General features: G+C 38.9%; 1 protein-coding gene and 1 long non-coding RNA gene across 9 annotated transcripts in view; one reads left to right on the forward strand and one right to left on the reverse strand.

Moving 5' to 3' along the window:
* The window catches only part of TRMT9B (tRNA methyltransferase 9B (putative)), a 122,462-nt gene that overhangs the window by 78,068 nt on the left and 26,737 nt on the right, over nt 1-17,657 (forward strand). For 5 of the 8 annotated variants that reach the window (XM_074822622.1, XM_074822621.1, XM_074822623.1 and 2 more), the window contains 3 exons: nt 12,082-12,233; nt 14,979-15,175; nt 16,487-16,605. The exons of 2 other annotated variants lie outside the window; for them this stretch is intronic. In XM_074822622.1, the coding sequence (XP_074678723.1) occupies nt 15,119-15,175; nt 16,487-16,605 (176 nt within the window). In that variant the 5' untranslated portion in view covers nt 12,082-12,233; nt 14,979-15,118. Of the gene's footprint in view, nt 1-12,081; nt 12,234-14,978; nt 15,176-16,486; nt 16,606-17,657 lie in introns of those variants that run through there. One more of the 8 variants, XM_074822628.1, reaches the window with a different exon arrangement.
* Nucleotides 11,271-12,645, reverse strand: LOC141922770 (uncharacterized). Its single transcript, XR_012623084.1, has 3 exons — nt 12,579-12,645; nt 12,302-12,407; nt 11,271-11,444 (listed from the first exon to the last, which is right to left on the reverse strand). It is a non-coding gene; the product is annotated as an uncharacterized LOC141922770 (long non-coding RNA).

A 17,657-nucleotide genomic window follows, 5' to 3' on the forward strand; every position in this document is an offset into this window, starting at 1 on the left:
TCTCCACCATGAAATTAAGGGCAAATCATCAATGAATATACAAGCATCTATTGTCCTTGTTCTTCCTGAAGAGAGAGAATTTACTTAGGAGAGATGATAGAAGCAGTCAAGCTTACATGAAACTCTTATGTTAGAACAAGAGTTGATGGTGTACTTACAGGCAACTTGCAAAGGCTTTTGTTTTGAAATTGAGCTTGTCCCTTTTTAGGCAGGGGGATTTTACTTGAGAAAGGGAAATCACATGGTAAATGGTGTTACAAATTGTGCTCTTTTTGAAACAATCTAATCCGAGATTGCTGGTACAGTCTCTTGGCTACCTCAGCTATCATCAACTTTCACACTTGAATGGAAGCCCAGGATTTGTAATGCTGTAACAAAACACCCATGATGTTCTGATATTAAATGGATATTAGCTAAACCTCTCCCACTCAGTTTTTCAGCTCTTTCCTTTCCACTCTTGTATCTTCATTATTTTTCCAACTGTTATGGCTCTTACAGGCTGAACATGTTTTGTAGTTGTGATGCCAAAGGCAAGTCTCCCTGTGTTTTTTAGTACATTTTAGAGCATTTTCATAATGTTAAATAAACCTAATAGGGCATAATTCCTTCTTCACTTTGAAGTCACTTTAAGCCATCTAAGAGTTAGATTTATTTGGTCTTCCCTTTTGAGTGTTACATCCATAGTCATTTTGAGCCTGTTCCCTCTCTTTTTCTCACTCACTTCTTACAAAGTGCTGTAGAACCAAAAAAATTGTTGAACATTCAGAACTAGTATTATATATTGTGTTTGATTATTTTAAATGATAAAGTTTATAGTTTCAGGAATTTTTGATCAGCCAAAGTTCCCATTAAAACAGTAATGAATTCTTGTAGAAAGGATTATTTCATTATGATCCGCTAGATTTTCATTCTTTGACTTGTCTTGACTTAAATTTCCACTTGATGATAATTTTGTTCAAGTATTATCCAATATATTTAAATTAATGTAAAGAATTAGTTGAATCCTGGCCTGTCAGAAGAAAATAAGTATCACTAGCTACAATGTTTTAAACAGTGAACCAAGTCTTCCTCAGCTAGAAGGAAATAATGTTAGATTATCGTTGCTTCTTATTTCTTTACAGCCACGTGACATAAAAATTGCATATTAAACAAGATGATTAATAATGTGCAATGACCTGTTAGCATTACATAGTATGTCTACTATGGCTGATTTAAACAGCAATAATAAAATTAATGAGTAATTTTTTCTCATATTAATGTATTTAAAGCCATTTCTCCTGCTGATCTTCAATCTTGTACCAATCACAGTTTATCTGGGTAAAAGAATTTAGTCTTTGCAAAGTACAGGTAAGAAAATTTAAGAGACAAATAAGCTTGTCTTTGACTTCCACAGAAACTTGCTTACTATGCCTCAATACACAGTGCTGTGTGCACTGAAGATGCAGTTTGCTTTTGCCAGATAATGCCAGGCTTCCAAACTAAAATAATTTACAATGCTTATTTATATTTGATACAATTTCCAGTGTTGTTATTCAAAACACTTTTAGAAATATTGTTGATCCCACTGTAAGATTTGTGCAATCTGAGGGTAATTTGACCCAAATGTAAGCTGAGTGAGGAGAAATGTTGTAAGCCTGACAACTGTTGGGAAAGTCCTGATCCTCAGATTCCAGCCTGGTCATGGAACCACTAGTTTCATACCAACTGAGGAGCTACAACAGGAATGAGTGATCCCTTGATTTAAACTGGCATTTATTGCCAGTGGTTGCAGTGTTTGGAAGTATTCTGTTCATTAAATTTCTGTGAAGTCTCCTTGGAAGTCTATTGAAAATGAACTCATTCTTTAACCTGTTTGCAAAAATTATACTTTAATGTGGGTTCTACTTGATGATTTCGGTATTTATGGATATCATCAATATTTTCATGTATGAAAAATAAAAATAGAGAAGCCTTTGGTGTTTCAAGGATTTAGGATGATTATTGAAGATTCTTACATACATCAGTGAAAATAACTGAATCATTTTGCCAGTAGAGCAACTGAAGACAATTAATGTGCTGTCAGCTGTAGTATATATAAACTGGTGTGCAGTGGATAACTCCCTTGACTTTTTTTGATCATGGAGCTCTGGTCTTTTAAAGTGGCAACAGGTCAGCAACAGCAACATTTATTCATCTACGACTCAAAACATGTATTTGTGTGAATTGTATTAGGTATTATGACAAAGGCAAAATGCCTACAGTCTTCTTTATCGTAAGATAAATTCTTAATTAACCTCACAGATGGAATAGAAGCAGTGGAAGGTCATATTCTAGCCCCACTGTTCTCAGTGCTGTTCTCTCTGTTTTGCAGTGAGATAGGTAGGGATAGAGGTGCTGCATGCGCAAGATCAGCTCACAGGAATATCAGACATTAGGCCTTATTTCTTCTCAGTATTTGGGGGCCTAAGGGAACTATGTTGGTATAATGAGAACAAAGACCCTAGATAATTTTGAGGTGCTTGAATATCTCCATTCCAGAAGATTTATTTGTTTTTATTAAAGTAGATACAATATGCAATTTAGTTCATAATGGCAGCATTGAGCCCTGAAATTAAGCAGCACAGCTAAGGGAGAGCTATGAGGCAAAACATTTTTCATGTCTGTAAGCATAGACTTGAAAAAAAACCCTCTTCCCTTGAAATCAAATATTGCCATCTAAAGAGAATTTTATATAACTGCGTAGAATACTGGGTATTTTCAAAACGTGTGTGAAAGTATCATGGTAATGTAAGAACCAGCAACTTTAAGATTCTTGTAATTATAATTATTCTGCAAGAATCACCTTTTTCCCCAGGAAGGCAGCAGTAATCATGATGCACTCTCTAGAAATATATGCAAATGTTTCTCAGTGCATATCACCTGCAACTCTAAGTCTAATGACTCATTTTCACAATGTTTTTACTAGCTTCTTGTAATAGCATTTATATTTTGCAGAACAATGAAGATAATTCATGGAGGAATTGTCCTCCAATCATGCTAACAGCCATTCACACAGCTGCTTAAAGGGATTTTAACAGGAGCTGCTTATTCACTAGGATGTTTCACTCAATAAACTGTGATTCTGCAAAATGTACACACATGAAAACCTTCATGCACATGAGCTGCTTCACTTAAACAGTTAGAGAGCTAAGATCATGACTCTGAAACTTTTTAGTCCTTTAAAGTTGGTAGTTATTTTTCCAATGTTGGTGGTTATGACTTCAGGGGGTTTGAAGAGGAACAGAGAGTAAATCTAAACTTTCAAAGTTTAATTCTATGCCTTTCTTAATGGTTTCAAATACAAAAATCAGCAAAATATTTGCTGATGTGTTTTGACTTTAGAATATTTTCCTCTGATCACTAAATGTGGCCTTGTGTCCATACTGTAGGACTGCAGTATATTTATCAGGAGTGTAGTGTGACATCTTGGAGAGACAGTGGGAAGGAATCTGCTGCCTCCTGCCCACTTCTTCAATGAAGGCATTCTGAAGCCTGATACAGTATTTCATTTCAATTTCTGAGTTCCCTCATTTTGACTGGGAGGTTTTTCTTGGATCAGTGGGAGGAAACAGACATTTTGTACATACACATTTCTGAGAGAGGCCACGAGAGTCTACTATTTGCATATAGTGAGTCTAGACACAACCTGAAATGGGACCTGAATACCATAAGGTAGCCTGAGGCCAATTATTTTTTAAAGAATGTATATGTCAGAAACATGTGACAATAGGGAGTTGGGATGAAATGATGTGTTACAGTTGCCTCTGTTATTCACTGGCGGGTTGGCTTGCAGTGTATCTGTGCAAGTGCTTTAGTTGAGATGACTGTCACAGGAGTACAGCTGTTCTGCTTCGAGGGACAGCTCATCTGGAGCAGAACAGATGCTTTGAGTTGGAGCAGAGCCTGAGTTGTGAGGCCCAGCTGGATGCTGGCTGGCTCCCTGCTTGTCGAATGTCTTCCCAAAGACAGGCATACTGGGAGGTGCAGCTCAGAGAAACACAGATGTCTTTGAACCTGGCTCCAACTTGGAGTAATAGCCAGACTTCAGGGCTGGCCCTTGTAGACCTTCCAACAGAGTGTTCAACAGGGACAACCCTAAAGCTCAGAGAGGGACAAGAACAAAGTGGAAGTGGTCCCTGTACCCTTGGAGGGAAAGGAGATGACAATCTATTTTTGTATACCTTGCTTTTTAGCTTAGATGGTGATATGTTAATGCAAAGAACAGGCTTGAAGCAGCGCTGTGGCCCCGGTCAATGTGCTGGGAAATATAAAGCAGTGATGCCCAAGTGACTGCAGCACTGGCTTTGTGTGTTACTCATGCACATCTCTCCTACATCCTGAACTCCTGAAGCTACCCAGGCAATTTCCTATGTAGTTAGGAAGTAGAAGATTATTAAGGAGGCAATAATTCTACAGCAACTGAGGGAAAGGGTTTTCTGGTTATATTGGTTGTGGATCAGGATAGAAGATAAAGCTTTTTATAACTAAAATATTTTAGAACAAATGTGTTTGTTCTTTTTAAACATGATGTATTAAGTCTGAGAAGGCAAAATTGGCTTCTGTGTAGAGGTTGTGTGGGAGATCTTTTCTTCTCATAGATTTAGGCACTGATATTTAATGGCATTAGATGCTGTTGAGACACAATTGTCATTGGGTTTGCTTACATTTTTGGAAACTAGAGAAGGTGCAGATAAGGTATGAGATGAGCACTGAGGCTCTGTAATGTGTAGCTGTTCTGTATTTGCCTTGCTGCTTAGCTTGAGCACTGCCAGTTTCTTTCAGGACTTTAAATAAATCCCTAAGATATGTTATAAAAAACATTGATAAGAACCTGTTAGTAAGTCCCAGACAATATCCAATGAGAGAACCATAGGATTTCTTAAAATTAAAATAGTGCACAGAAACTAGGATGAAATACAGTAAAAAGCATTTGGAATACTATCAAGAACATCACGACACAGACCACAGCTAAACTGACATCTTTCTTTCTTATTATGACATATTTTCATATAAGAATTTAATATAATATGTAAATTTGGACCTTTATTGTATGTTTATAAGAGCCTGTGTAGTCTCCACCACTAGCAGGATTCCAGCAGATACTCAGCTACCAGGAAACAGAAACATGTAGCTCATACCTGATGTATAGATATTGAGATCTAGCTCCCTGTAAAGTTCAGTTTTCCACAGCATCCTCATTACCACCTATATTTATAACCTTCTTTACCTCTTTGCTCTCTGTCTCAATTCCAGATGATTTTTCGGGTATAATCTGTTGCGGCTCTTTCCACAGTTTCCGAAACAGCTGCTGCATATATTTAGTAATTGTCACACTTATCAAGAAGTTTCTGGGTGTCTAAAAAAAGGCTCTCCTGGTCATTGCTTACATGCAAAACCATAGCATTTTTGCAATTAAAATCTTCCTCACTGCTTCTCTCCCATGAAAAATGCCATGTGTGCAGCAGGTAGGCTATCAAGGAAAATTAGTCAGGTTAGGAATTCTGTCTGCTTTGGTTGAGACTGGGCAAAGACACTATTGGCTTGAATGGCAGATAATGTGTAAGATATGATTTCTTCTTTTGTTTAAGGAAAAATAAATCCCATTAGCTCATCAGTTCCAGGCTAGACTCATAAAAAGGTCTAAGGACTTTCATTTTTTCTGCAGTGAATTACATATTTATGTTTAAATCTATTGGACATTAAGAGAAAAAAAAAAGCAAACGATTTGTCAGGAATGTCAGTTTCTGTTCAAGACAGCTTTGTCACAGTGCTTACAATTCTATTACTCCCCTGCATGCCAAATCAATCAGAAAAGCTTGAAAAAATAATCAAACACACATTTTTAAAAGATTATTCTTTGTTTGAATTAGTCTCCAAGATTCTTTAAATAGCAAAACCCATATTAGGGTTTTTCTAAACTTCTGTTCATGCAGCCCAATTATGTTAGATTTAAATAGGCTACATACAATAGCTTTTTATTTTTGTAAAGTACTATCAGACCAGTCAGAGCCAGACAATATAATTAGCATTTCTTATTCCCTGGACAGTCCCACTAAGGCTGTTACTAACTTTGATAATATCATGGAGAATGACTCAGATACACTGGTAGATAATTTTCCATTGTAATTAGGTGCATAATTTCTAGCATAAAATAAGGCAGATAATTAATGCCTCATATTTTATTTAGAATATTTAAATCTTATTAACTCTTTCAGATACTTTTACAGAAATGATAAAATGAAACTGAAGTGTAAAACTAATTGCTGGATATCAATTATAAAAAGATGTATCTGTCACTAAGATGCTAGGGTAAGCTTTAAGATGAAGCTTACATAATGGGGCAAGACAGGAAATTTAGACTAATACTCTGGCAGAGAACAGTGTGAAATCAAGACAGAAGGCAATGTTCCTTAACAAAGGGACTTTGGCTAAGGATACAGAGGGGTTGCTTCCTTGAGGCACATGTAGGTGTCGTAGTGCTCTTCACTGAAAGCTCAGCTCTTTCAAACATTCATCTGTCTCATGGCACTAACAGTTTGGCATCTGCCAAAGCTCATCCATATGGTGAGATTTAAGCACATAAGGATGGCATTCATAGAAGGTAGCACGTGAATCTTGTCCTCAGCTAGCTTCTGGAAGATATGAATAATGGGTTCTGTGGTTTTAGAAAAAAATCTACCTTTCCCTAGGAGTTAGATTTCCAGATCTGAACTCTATCCACAGACGATTTTCTGGAAAAGCCTACTCCCTTTATTTTGCAAATTTAGCCTCATATTCAGGGATCCAGTAAAGCTGATTTTCAGTGCTCTTCTCTGACACAGAGAGCTGAAAGAAAACTTTGTGCCTATGTCTATAGTGTCTCCTGAGGTTCAGTGCAAAGTTACCTAGACTAGGATTTAAGTGAGCTAGCTCAAGTGTTGAATGTGGTCTACCTATGAGTGTGGATCTCCTTGGTAAGTAAACTAAGCCCTGTGTGTTGAAATTCTGCTCAAGATGGGGAACAAAGAGGTTAGATACTAAGGTCAGAGCCATTAGGGATTTGTAAATGTATCAACAGGCAGATAAGGCAAAACCAAATGACTTGGATCCCGAGAGCAATGGCCATTCCTAAAAATGCAACCTTGTACATTTATGGTAGGAAACAAGGGTTGAAAAAAGCAGCCTGAGACTGTAGAACAAAAGGTTGTCCCTCAGAAAGCACCAGAGGCAGGGGAAGTTATAATAGTACTGTTCCGTCAGAGTCTAAACACAGGCATTTTTATCTGCAGCTACAACTGAAGTTGCTGCTCTTTCCAGAAGAGTTGCTGAAAACTCCTAGAGAAATGTGGGAACTCACTAGAAGATGAGAAAACTCACACACTGTTTCTCTTGTTTCTTTGTCACTGATGCCTTTATGCTTAGTGAACATAGCTGTCTACAGTGAAATTACTCATGCATCTGTAGATAGCTTTGTAGGTGACGTCTTTCTGATTAAACTGCTTTGAACAATAATGACCAAAGGATGTGATATTTCCCCAAGTTTCTGTTCTTCACAAAGAGAAAAGTTTGTTGGTCACATTTTTTTCCTTTCCAACAAATGAATAGGCTAAACTTGCCACATCAACAATAACGGTGGCAAAGACTGTTCTTTAGGTCAGGCATCAGCATCCTTCTTATGGTCAAGGAAAATAACCTCCTCTGTCTAGCCTTTATGGTTGTTAGATTTTCTTTTTTGAGATGGTCCTTCTTAAGAAGTATATATGTACCACTTCCCCTTCTTTCTTGGCTGGAAGCCTATGTAAGTTTTTCTTACAGAACAGAGCCAGCTCTTCTGGCATGTTTTACAAAGGCATATATTTTAGCTTATCTCAAAGTTCTGAAAGGATTTCTGTTGATCTGAGGGATGAATCAGTCAGAGGTGGCAAAGAGTGCCTTCATGCATTATTGTAAATGATTTATGAACTACAGGTTTTCATGGCATGTTAAAAATTCATATGGACATTAGATTTAAAATTTAAGTATCTGATCTAGCACTTCTTCAGGCTTGTAATCAAGCAGCTATATAGCACTATACACAGCAAGGGAGACTTGGAACTGGTGTCCAGATCATCAGATGTATTATGTAGCCAACTCTCATTGACAAAAAGTCTAAATTTGGTCCTTGGATAAACGCTTTGGTCTCTCCCTGACAGAATATGTCAGTAGTGTATGTTAACTCTCAAACAGCCTGATTTTGCTTAACTTAAGCTAAATTTCTTTAGGCAGGTTTGGATTGATAGCCAGTAACAACTTATTCAACTAGGAAGCACTACTGAATGTGAGTGGTGATAGTGAAATATGACCCTACATTTACTCTTTGCTATCTTTCTAGTTTTAGAAGAACTATAAAACAGCAGTCTTGCTCTTAATCATCTCTTTTAGCCAAATCACATCATTTTGTTGGGGCTATATTCCTCTTACTTGACCACAGTCATCTGAACATTAAGTATGTGCTCCAATTAATTTGTTGAATTAGCCTTTTAGCAGACAGTATGAGGCACCCTGGGAAGGCAAGTCATCCCACCTTTTTTAGAGTGGGACAAACTGCCTTGTGGAGCTGTCTGTCTGTCTTTTTCTCTTCTATCCATAGGGGAGTCTGGACTGTTACCTCTACAGAGAGATCTGGACAGGCTGGAGTGATGGGCTAAGGCCAACTGTATGAGTTTCAATAAGGCCAAATGCTGGGTGCTGCACTTTGGCCACAACAACCCCCAGCAGCGCTACAGGCTTGGGGAGGAGTGGCTGGAGAGCTGCCAGTCAGAGAGGGACCTGGGGGTGTTGATTGACAGCCAACTGAACATGAGCCAGCAGTGTGCCCAGGTGGCCAAGAAGGCCAATGGTATCCTGGCTTGTATCAGAAATAGCGTGGCCAGCAGGGACAGGGAAATGATCTTACCCCTGTACTCGGCACTGGTGAGGCCGCACCTCGATTACTGTGTTCAGTTTTGGGCCCCTTGCTACAAAAAGGACATTGAATTACTCGGGCGTGTTCAGAGAAGGGCAACAAAGCAGGTGAAAGGTCTGGAGCACATGTCGTACGAGGAGCGGCTGAGGGAACTGGGGTTGTTTAGTCTGGAGAAGAGGAGGCTGAGGGGAGACCTCATCGCCCTCTACAGCTACCTGAAAGGAGGTTGCAGAGAGCTGGGGATGAGTCTCTTTAACCAAGTAACGAGCGACAGGACAAGAGGTAATGGCCTCAAGTTGCACCAGGGAAGGTTTAGACTAAATATTAAGAAGTATTTCTTTACAGAACGGGTAGTTAGGCATTGGAATGGGCTGCCCAGGGAGGTGGTGGAGTCCCCATCCCTGGAGGTGTTTAAGAGTCAGGTTGACATAGCGCTTAGGGATATGGTGTAGTTGGGAACTGTCAGTGCTAAGTTAATGGTTGGACTAGATGATCTTCAAGGTCCTTTCCAACCTAGATGATTCTGTGATTCTGTGAAACAGATAACCATTGCTGAAATACCATTTTCTCTGCAAAGCCCTGAAAAACCTCAGAAGTAAAACAGAAATAAAAAGAAACTTTTGAGGCTTGGAGGTGTAATGTAGGAACCTATTTCCTTTCCCTGTCTACAGTCACCTCAGAAATATATGCTGCCTTCATTGGGACCAGCCAGTCAGTCATTTATGACCTAGGCAGAAGAATAGCAGAATGTACAACTTGCATCCACCTTAGGGTGATCCTTTGATCTTGACAACTGTATGTCCTGACTCCACACCAGCACAAGGTCTGGAAAGGTTTGTTCACATGATCTTTCTCCACAAGAGAATCACTTTCTCACAAGACTCCTGAATAAGCTCATCCATGCTCATGGAAAGGTTTTAGAGGCTTTAGGGTATGCTTAAAAGATGCGACACACCATACCTTCCTGCCACAGTGGTGAATTCAGCTGCTATGTGCTAGGGTAATGTGCCTTTTGGGCTGGGGTGTCCACTAAACTCATCTCCAGCCTCAGATATGAGGTTGGGGTGCAAGGGCAGAGCTAAATAGACAAGGCAGAATCATGGAACTGCTGACTGACGCTATACCCCTCATAATACTCACATGCTTGAAAAATGATTCAGATGCTTAGATGATGAGTGCAGGTTGAGAGTGTTTAGAACAGAAGAATACAGTGAAATGAACAAGTGAGACACATATACAAAGCAAAAACATTTCATTTTTAACAATACCAAACATAAACTAGGCAAAATATCATGACTCTTGGAGAGGAGCACTGAAAATTTCTAATGAATATTTGTTTCTATTAAAATATGGTATACATATACATATGGTATAAAGCAAGTTGTGAAGTAATACAAGTGAACTACTAATGCTGAAGTAAAAATGTCTAAAATTGCATTAAACCCCAACAAGTTACATGCTTCCACAACTATGTAAAGTTATCTGTACATAGTACACTGAGGAAAGCAAGTCAAATTTCTAGTTGGGCTGCCTGTAAGCCTTTATTAAAGCAATGTAAGAATCTCAATGGGCACTTCACATTAGTAGCATGTGCAAATTTGGGGACAGAGTCTGGTCTTGTGATTCTTACTCTGAATCAACCAAAAAGAACACATTTTTTTGGAAAGGTTAGGACTCATAAATCCAAACATCCCTCTATTTTGCCACCTGATCTGCTCTCTGAACTCCAGCTGAATAGGTCTGAGTAGATCTCATATTGACTAAAGGGATCTTAGATATTCACTCAAATAAAGATACTGGGGCTCAGTTCAGTGGTTGAAGTATAGACTTCAGTGCCATTTGTGATGACCTAGGGGATCCTGTTAGGCTTCAGAAGGGTCTTATACGGTTCCTGCATTGTATTTTCCAGTCTTGTGGGGATATTTCAGGTGCACAGACCCCTCTCTGTAGCCACCTAACCTGAGATGTCTTCTTCTGTGAGGAAATACTTGTAACTCAGGTTATATAACTAAACATATCTTCAAACAGATGGCTCAGCAGCATTCATTTGTCTGATTTAGGGGGAATTGTGCATGTTGTCCAAGTGTAAGTGCAGGGATATGCTTATAAAGCTCTAAATATCTGCACTGTGAATGCAGAACTAGTGCACAGCTATGTGACAAGTGTGATTGGTAGGGGCTAAACTAGTAGAAGCAAAACAACTTACTGCGTAAGCATATCCAGAGAAGATAAAGACTGCATTACAATATGAAGGTAGTCATGAGATAGCTGTAAGGATTGTGAATGATACATGATCATAATGCTATACAAGCAGAAACATATTTTCTATCTGTAGAAAATAGGAGAGTGGGAACGTTCTTGTCGACACGCTGTTCTTTTAGGCCCATAGCAATAGCTTTAATCCACCTCCATTTCCTCCTCCTGGTTTTCAACTAACTCATTGCTTTCCATGAGTGAGCAGCTTTCAGAGCTTGTCATCTTGCCTCAGTGGCATTCATTGGACCTAGAAAGAAAAACCTGTTTTATGGCATGTCTTATGTGGCTTTTGTTTGTGAGGGATGGGCATGCCTGAGCTGAAGCCATATCAGAGAAGCTGCTGCCCATGATAGCAGGGCATAGGATTCTTTTCAGGCAAACAGGACCAAGGTGTACATCTATACTGGCAAGGATTTAAAAAAAAGAGGGGTTTGGGCTCAACCACTGTGCTCTGATTGTCCAAACTCTTTAGCTATTAGCATGCTTCCTGGAATATTTTGGCAGATGCCACTTAGGATTTTACCAGATAATTCCTGAGCTTGGCTCAAAGGACAGCACAGGCTTGGAGATTTTTCCTGAAAGGCAGTTCCCTGCTCCCCGTCCTGTGCAATAACACTCAGCATCTTGGCCAGGGAGTAGGGGTGCCGTGGCCTCTTTGATTAATTGGTTTGAATGAAGTGTAGCATACCTCAGCCCTCTAACTTCTGTCCCTCCCTGGTACAGATCAGACATTTCCCTTCAGATCTTTGTTGCAATTCCTGTCAAAACATGAAGATGATACCCTAAAGTCTACTAGTGCTCAAGAAGAACATTTTACACATCTTTTTGGTTTAAGATTTTTGGGGGACTACTTTTTAACCACATCTTTCTACTGCTCATGTCAGGTGCTTTTCCTGCCAGTGGTCACTCTCTCAAGGCCTAAAAGCTCCAAATGACATCAACAGAGAAACATGTTAACTTCTCCTCCCCACCAGTGACGTTGAGTGTAACAACAGTTTGCTTCCAAAGGAGAAATCTGAAAGTCCTCAGAAAGTGGGTAAGTCTAAAATGGTTAACCATTTCAAAGTCTTTCAAAGTTCTGTTATTCATTTTGGGTGGTCTTACCGATATTAGGATCTCGCTTCAGAGACACGAGTGAACCTACAGCTTTAGTAAACTAAAGAAGGTGCATTTTCAAGATGACAAGTGAAATTCAGAAAGACGATTTGTTCTAAAAAGAGAAAAAAAGTTTTGTCAACAAGTGGAAACCACTGGTAAAGACCCAGCTGGAAATTACAGGCAACTCCCTTCAAACTCCAGTTACTTCCATAATTCCCTTTCCCAGTACTGAAACCACCACCTGAGAAAGCTGTAGCCAGCAGGATAGCAACTCAGTACTTACTGCTCTTGCGACTGCAGTGAATCCCCCTGTTCAGCATGGTACTTCTTGGAAGGGATGGCTGTTAAGGGGACTATTGCCTGGAATGAAGAAGAGAAATTTCTGAGCGAGGCTGTGTTCTTTTCTGCCTAGAATAGGAATAGCAGTTCAGCAGCTTGTCAGGATTTTCCCCAAGATTTTTCTCCTTTCTGGACAGCATATCAAAAAGTTTCAGGTACGGAAAGAGAGTAAGATTCCCAGGACCTAATAATTAACTTAATTCCTATCCAGAGCACAGCCTAGTGGTGCTTTCATACACCTGCACACCTGCAATCCTGTAGGCTGGGGAGGAGGCAGAAGGCAGGAGGGACAGGGATTTAGGAGAGAAGGTTTTGGGTAGAACATGATATGCAGTCTGTTCTTCTACCTCCCAAAGCCAAATTTTGAAGGCTTTCTGATCTCTTAATCAGACATCTATCACAGCATTGGCTGGAGACCCTCTTTTGTGAACAACATTGTAAACATGAAGTTAGAGATGGCCTTTGAGAAGGATCTTTTAGATGTGCTCTCCAGAACATCACATCATTGTTCTTCAACACTCACTTCCATTTCCACTTGCATTGCTGGATCTGAGTTTCTTCTTGCTCACAGGAGGATGCAGAAAGGTAGATTCTGGAGTGAAGTGGTCCAGGGAGGAGTTTTTGGTGAGAAGGTGATACACATGGATAGATATTTGCCCATCCCATCCCCCTGTTGAGGGACCCATAACATTGAGGAGTTTTTCCCAGATCTTGAGAAGCTCTAATTTAATTTTTGGTTAATTGTTATGGGGGTGAGAAAAAGGCACATTTTTGACTGTCTCTTGTTCCAGACTGAGAGGACTCTGCAACTCTTCAACACATGCTCTTTGCTTGGATTTATTTTTAGTAAGGTTCCTTTCATTTTTTTGTTATTTTTTTTTTCAAAATATCTTTTCATGAAACTAAATTAAATGTGCAAAGAAGGGAGAGAAAATCAGCAATGAAGCATAAGACATTTCACTCTTGTGACTTTAACTTAAAAATGGGCATAGGTAAAGGAACAGAAAAAAGGTCCTGGAATATAATGGGTCTCTGCGTCATCTCTAAGAACCGCTTACAAAATCTCCCTTCCATCAATCCCTTTTTAAATACAAAGGAGCAGAAGAAACACTTTCAGTATTTCACTGGATTGAGTATGCGGGAGGAATACTGTGGGAATAAGTTTAGAAATATTAAGAACTCAGATTCAGACTCCTTGATGTTAACAGCTTTTCTTGCCAAGACAGACCTTTTTTCTCTGCTCAGGATGGAAATCTGAGCTATACACATGTGTAGCTAACATGAGACTCTTTTCTTAGCTTTGATGCAATTTGGACATGAGGGTCTCCCTGCCACAACTCCCCCCTGAAATGGGTTGATGGATGAGAAAATGGGAGGTGGTCGAGATGAGCAGTTTGGTTTATTTGGTCCTGACAGCTGTGGGTATGTATGGGAAGAATAGGAGCCCCAGGGACTAAGGAGAAAGACAGAGAACTCTACAGCCCCAGGAAAGTGGTTTCTTCTGGGGGCTCAGGGAACCAGAAGTCTGATGTATTCACAGTACTTCTGGTAGATCATTCAGCAGAGAAAGACAATCTTTAAGGCCCAGCATATTCTGAACTCTGTGCAAAGAGAAAGATGAAAAAGATGCACATGGTCTTCTTGTAATGGATCTTGGTCTTCTGTGAATATGAGGAGGCTGTGGACATGCTATTTTCAATACTGTCCACTGTGTAGCCGCATGTGACTACTGCCAGCATGACACACAGGCACTGCCTTTTAGTGGTGTGTGATCCATTGCATGGAGGGACTGATGGGGTGCTCGCTGCTTATATTTCTCTCTGTCCTGTATACCAGATACTGGTTTTAAGCAACATTCAAAAACATTTGTTGATGGTTCTATTTTTACAGTGTTTTGGTCTTGCTTAATATACTAAAATCACATGAAAACTGAGCCACATACAGCTATTTCCAAACTGTGTGTGTCATGGTCTGCACAGTACGTGAAATTGATAGCAGTCATTGTATCTTTCAAGCTCAGTAACTCAGGCATCAGAAGACCCAGCTCAATTTTTTTCAAATTCTAACTAGATTTGTAATGCACCTGGTAAGTATCTGCCCTTTCAGAAACACAATTTCACTTCTGCCAAAATAAGCATTAAGAATACTAATGCAGGTCAAGTAGTTTACTGTTGGTATGAGCAACAGCATAAGTAACCCAAAATTTGAAACTAAAATGAATAATAAGTAGCTGCCATTGTATGATTTAAGACTCTCTAAAAAAACAGAAGGCAGTAAGGAAATCCAAGAAAAAGCCTCCTGAAGACAAAAGAATGTTACTGCTGAGCTGCTTTTCTTGCTTTAGTTGTGACACTGAGGTGGGAGAGCAACTGCAGAGGTGAGTGGAGCCTCAGATAAAGGATTGGAAAACCTATAAATCTGAATAAGAACAAAGAAGCCCTGAGTCTCTGCATGAACGCTTTGAGCTTAAGGAGCTGAGTCTGAATGAAGTATACTACCTCCAGTTTCCCACATCTCCTGGGACAGCTGTTCAAAAGACTGGTAAGAACCTGTTAACAGAGTATGTAGAGTCAAATTTGCCACCATATGTAGACAAATCTTTTATCTGAACAATGTGCACCACGCTGTTCTAGTCTGTTTTAAGATGTTTCTAAGTTGAATGGCTAAAACTGTCTGGGACAGGGATGTGTCTAGAAAGCTAAGTTGAGCTCAGGCTTTTTCATGGACTTTACATGTGTTTTGGGACAAATAATTTGATCTCCTGTGACACAATGATTGTTAATAATGTAATAGAGGAAGCAAAGTTTATGCTTTCCAAAGAGAAGTAGGAGCATTAGAGGCCTGCAGCTTACTTTACCCAGGAAAAGCTGAATTTCGGTTCACACTGGAGACATTCAGTGAAGTGCATTTTTATTATATGCTTCAATTCAGATCAAAATGTCAAAACACTATAGGGAAGTAATCTTTATTCTTAGCCACAGAGAGGAAATGCATATACTTGAAAAGCCTGTCCTTGTGAAACGTCTGCAGCACTTTTGCAGAGGCAAGAAATTTAAGTACCGAGTGCTTTGTCCTGCAAAGAGACTGCCATTGAATAATAATTAGTCCTTGTAAGGTAAATAAATTCAACTCTTTTTCCCTGCATGCCAAATAAGGTCTTATGGCTTCAAGATGCTGGGATGCAGCTCAGGGTCTGACAATATGCCACCCTAACATCTATAGTGTGGGGATGTCAGCAGTCCTGAAACTCTTGTGTTGCTCTGTATCCACCATAGTTAAGCACAAAATTATGTTGTTTCTGTTTGGAATTGTTATTTTATTAACAAATGCTCTGTCCCTTCGATGTCGCAAAAAACCCCAACAACTATTACTTCTACTGAAAACTGACATTACAAAACAAAGGAGAGGAAGGTTGATACCAAAATGAAATTCAGCAAAGCAACTGTATCAAAAAAAGATGTTCTCAGACTAATTGATAAAGACAACAGTGTCTCTATGTTCATCTTTCTTCCAAAATTTTGACTTAAATAATTTTTAATTGATTTAAGTCAAAACTAAAATATGTATGAAGTACAACTTATCAGTGTACAAATTTTACCCATCCTTACTGTCACTTGGCAACATTTTCAGGTGATATAATTGATGTATTTGGTCAATCTGTGGATTTGGGGTTTGAAGTTGTACTTGGAGAATAGGCAGTGGGTCCACTTGGGTAAGATAGGACATAGATTAAGTAAGGATGGCAGACCTGGCACCTTAAGGAGCCCTGCATTTTTATGTGGATTTCTTGGATCTATTATTACATTTCATAATAATTATTTTTCAATTAAATTTTCTGCAACACCATTACAGTTGTATCTCACTTTAGTCTCTGATCGTGAAACAAGAAAGGAATTTCACTCTCTTGTGGTCTGTTCTGCTTGCTTTACCTCTTGCAACTCTATTGAAATCACAAAGACTCATACTGTGAGGTAAACATAATTGTCCTGTAAAGCTTGGTTATAATACTTAAGTATTAAATAATAGCGCTTAGCACTTATGCAACTTAATGCCTTATAATCTTCAAAGCACTTTACAAATCTTAACTAGTTAATCCCCATAGCAGCTCTGCGTGGTAGGTTATGAAGGCCACACATTAAAAATCTCCCACAATATGAGCTAGCTTTGCATATTAAGCCTATGTGAAAAAATATCTGCACAGTTATGTCCCTGAAGTCATGAGTGTTTAATTTTACTGACTGTAACATGCCTTACTTTCAGTAATTTAGTTCTGCTTTCTTATCCCATTCAAGGGAAATCATTACAACCTGCAGCATGGCTCAGCATGCGGTATTATCACAATTTTGAGGATACTTTTTATTATTAAAACTCCTATAAGCAAATAAGAAGTAGAGCATCTGATTTTTTTTTTTTTTTTTTTTAAGAAATCAAGTTTCTAGTGCCAGTGATTGCAAAGAAGAAAGTGTATGGGAAAGGGCCAGAAAGTCTTTAAAGACTGAAGTGCTCAGGAGAGTAACTACCATTTTTAGCCACTTGTTTTGAAAATGTGAATTTTGTCATATTAAGATTGACTGGCAAACAAAATATGCTTATACTGAATTTGACTGGGGAGCTTAGGCCTTCAGAGACCCATTTCATTTAGAAAATAGTAGGTTTTTCTAGCTCAAATTTTCTTTGAATTTTCATGTTCCAGGAAAAAAAAAAGAATATTGTATGGTTATTGCTTTAGCCTGTTTCAGGTCTAAAATTTCCCCTGAAGTAGAAATACTTCTTTTAGCCCACTGTAATAATGCTAACTTACTGATAATGTCACAAACACCACTGGTTCCAGTTTTTGTTAGTTCTGCTGGAAAATTTTTTAAAACACCATTACAGTTTGAAGGGAACATTACAATTCTATGTGAAGACCAAATTCACCAACCAAAGATGTAAGTTATTAGCTGATGATTACATCTCAAGCACATCCATAGAAAATAAGCCTCTGAAAAGTATTTATTCTTTGTACTACCTAGTGTAGAGAGGA

Source organism: Strix aluco, chromosome 4 (genome assembly GCF_031877795.1).
Source record: "Strix aluco isolate bStrAlu1 chromosome 4, bStrAlu1.hap1, whole genome shotgun sequence".
Taxonomy (NCBI): Eukaryota; Metazoa; Chordata; class Aves; order Strigiformes; family Strigidae; genus Strix; species Strix aluco.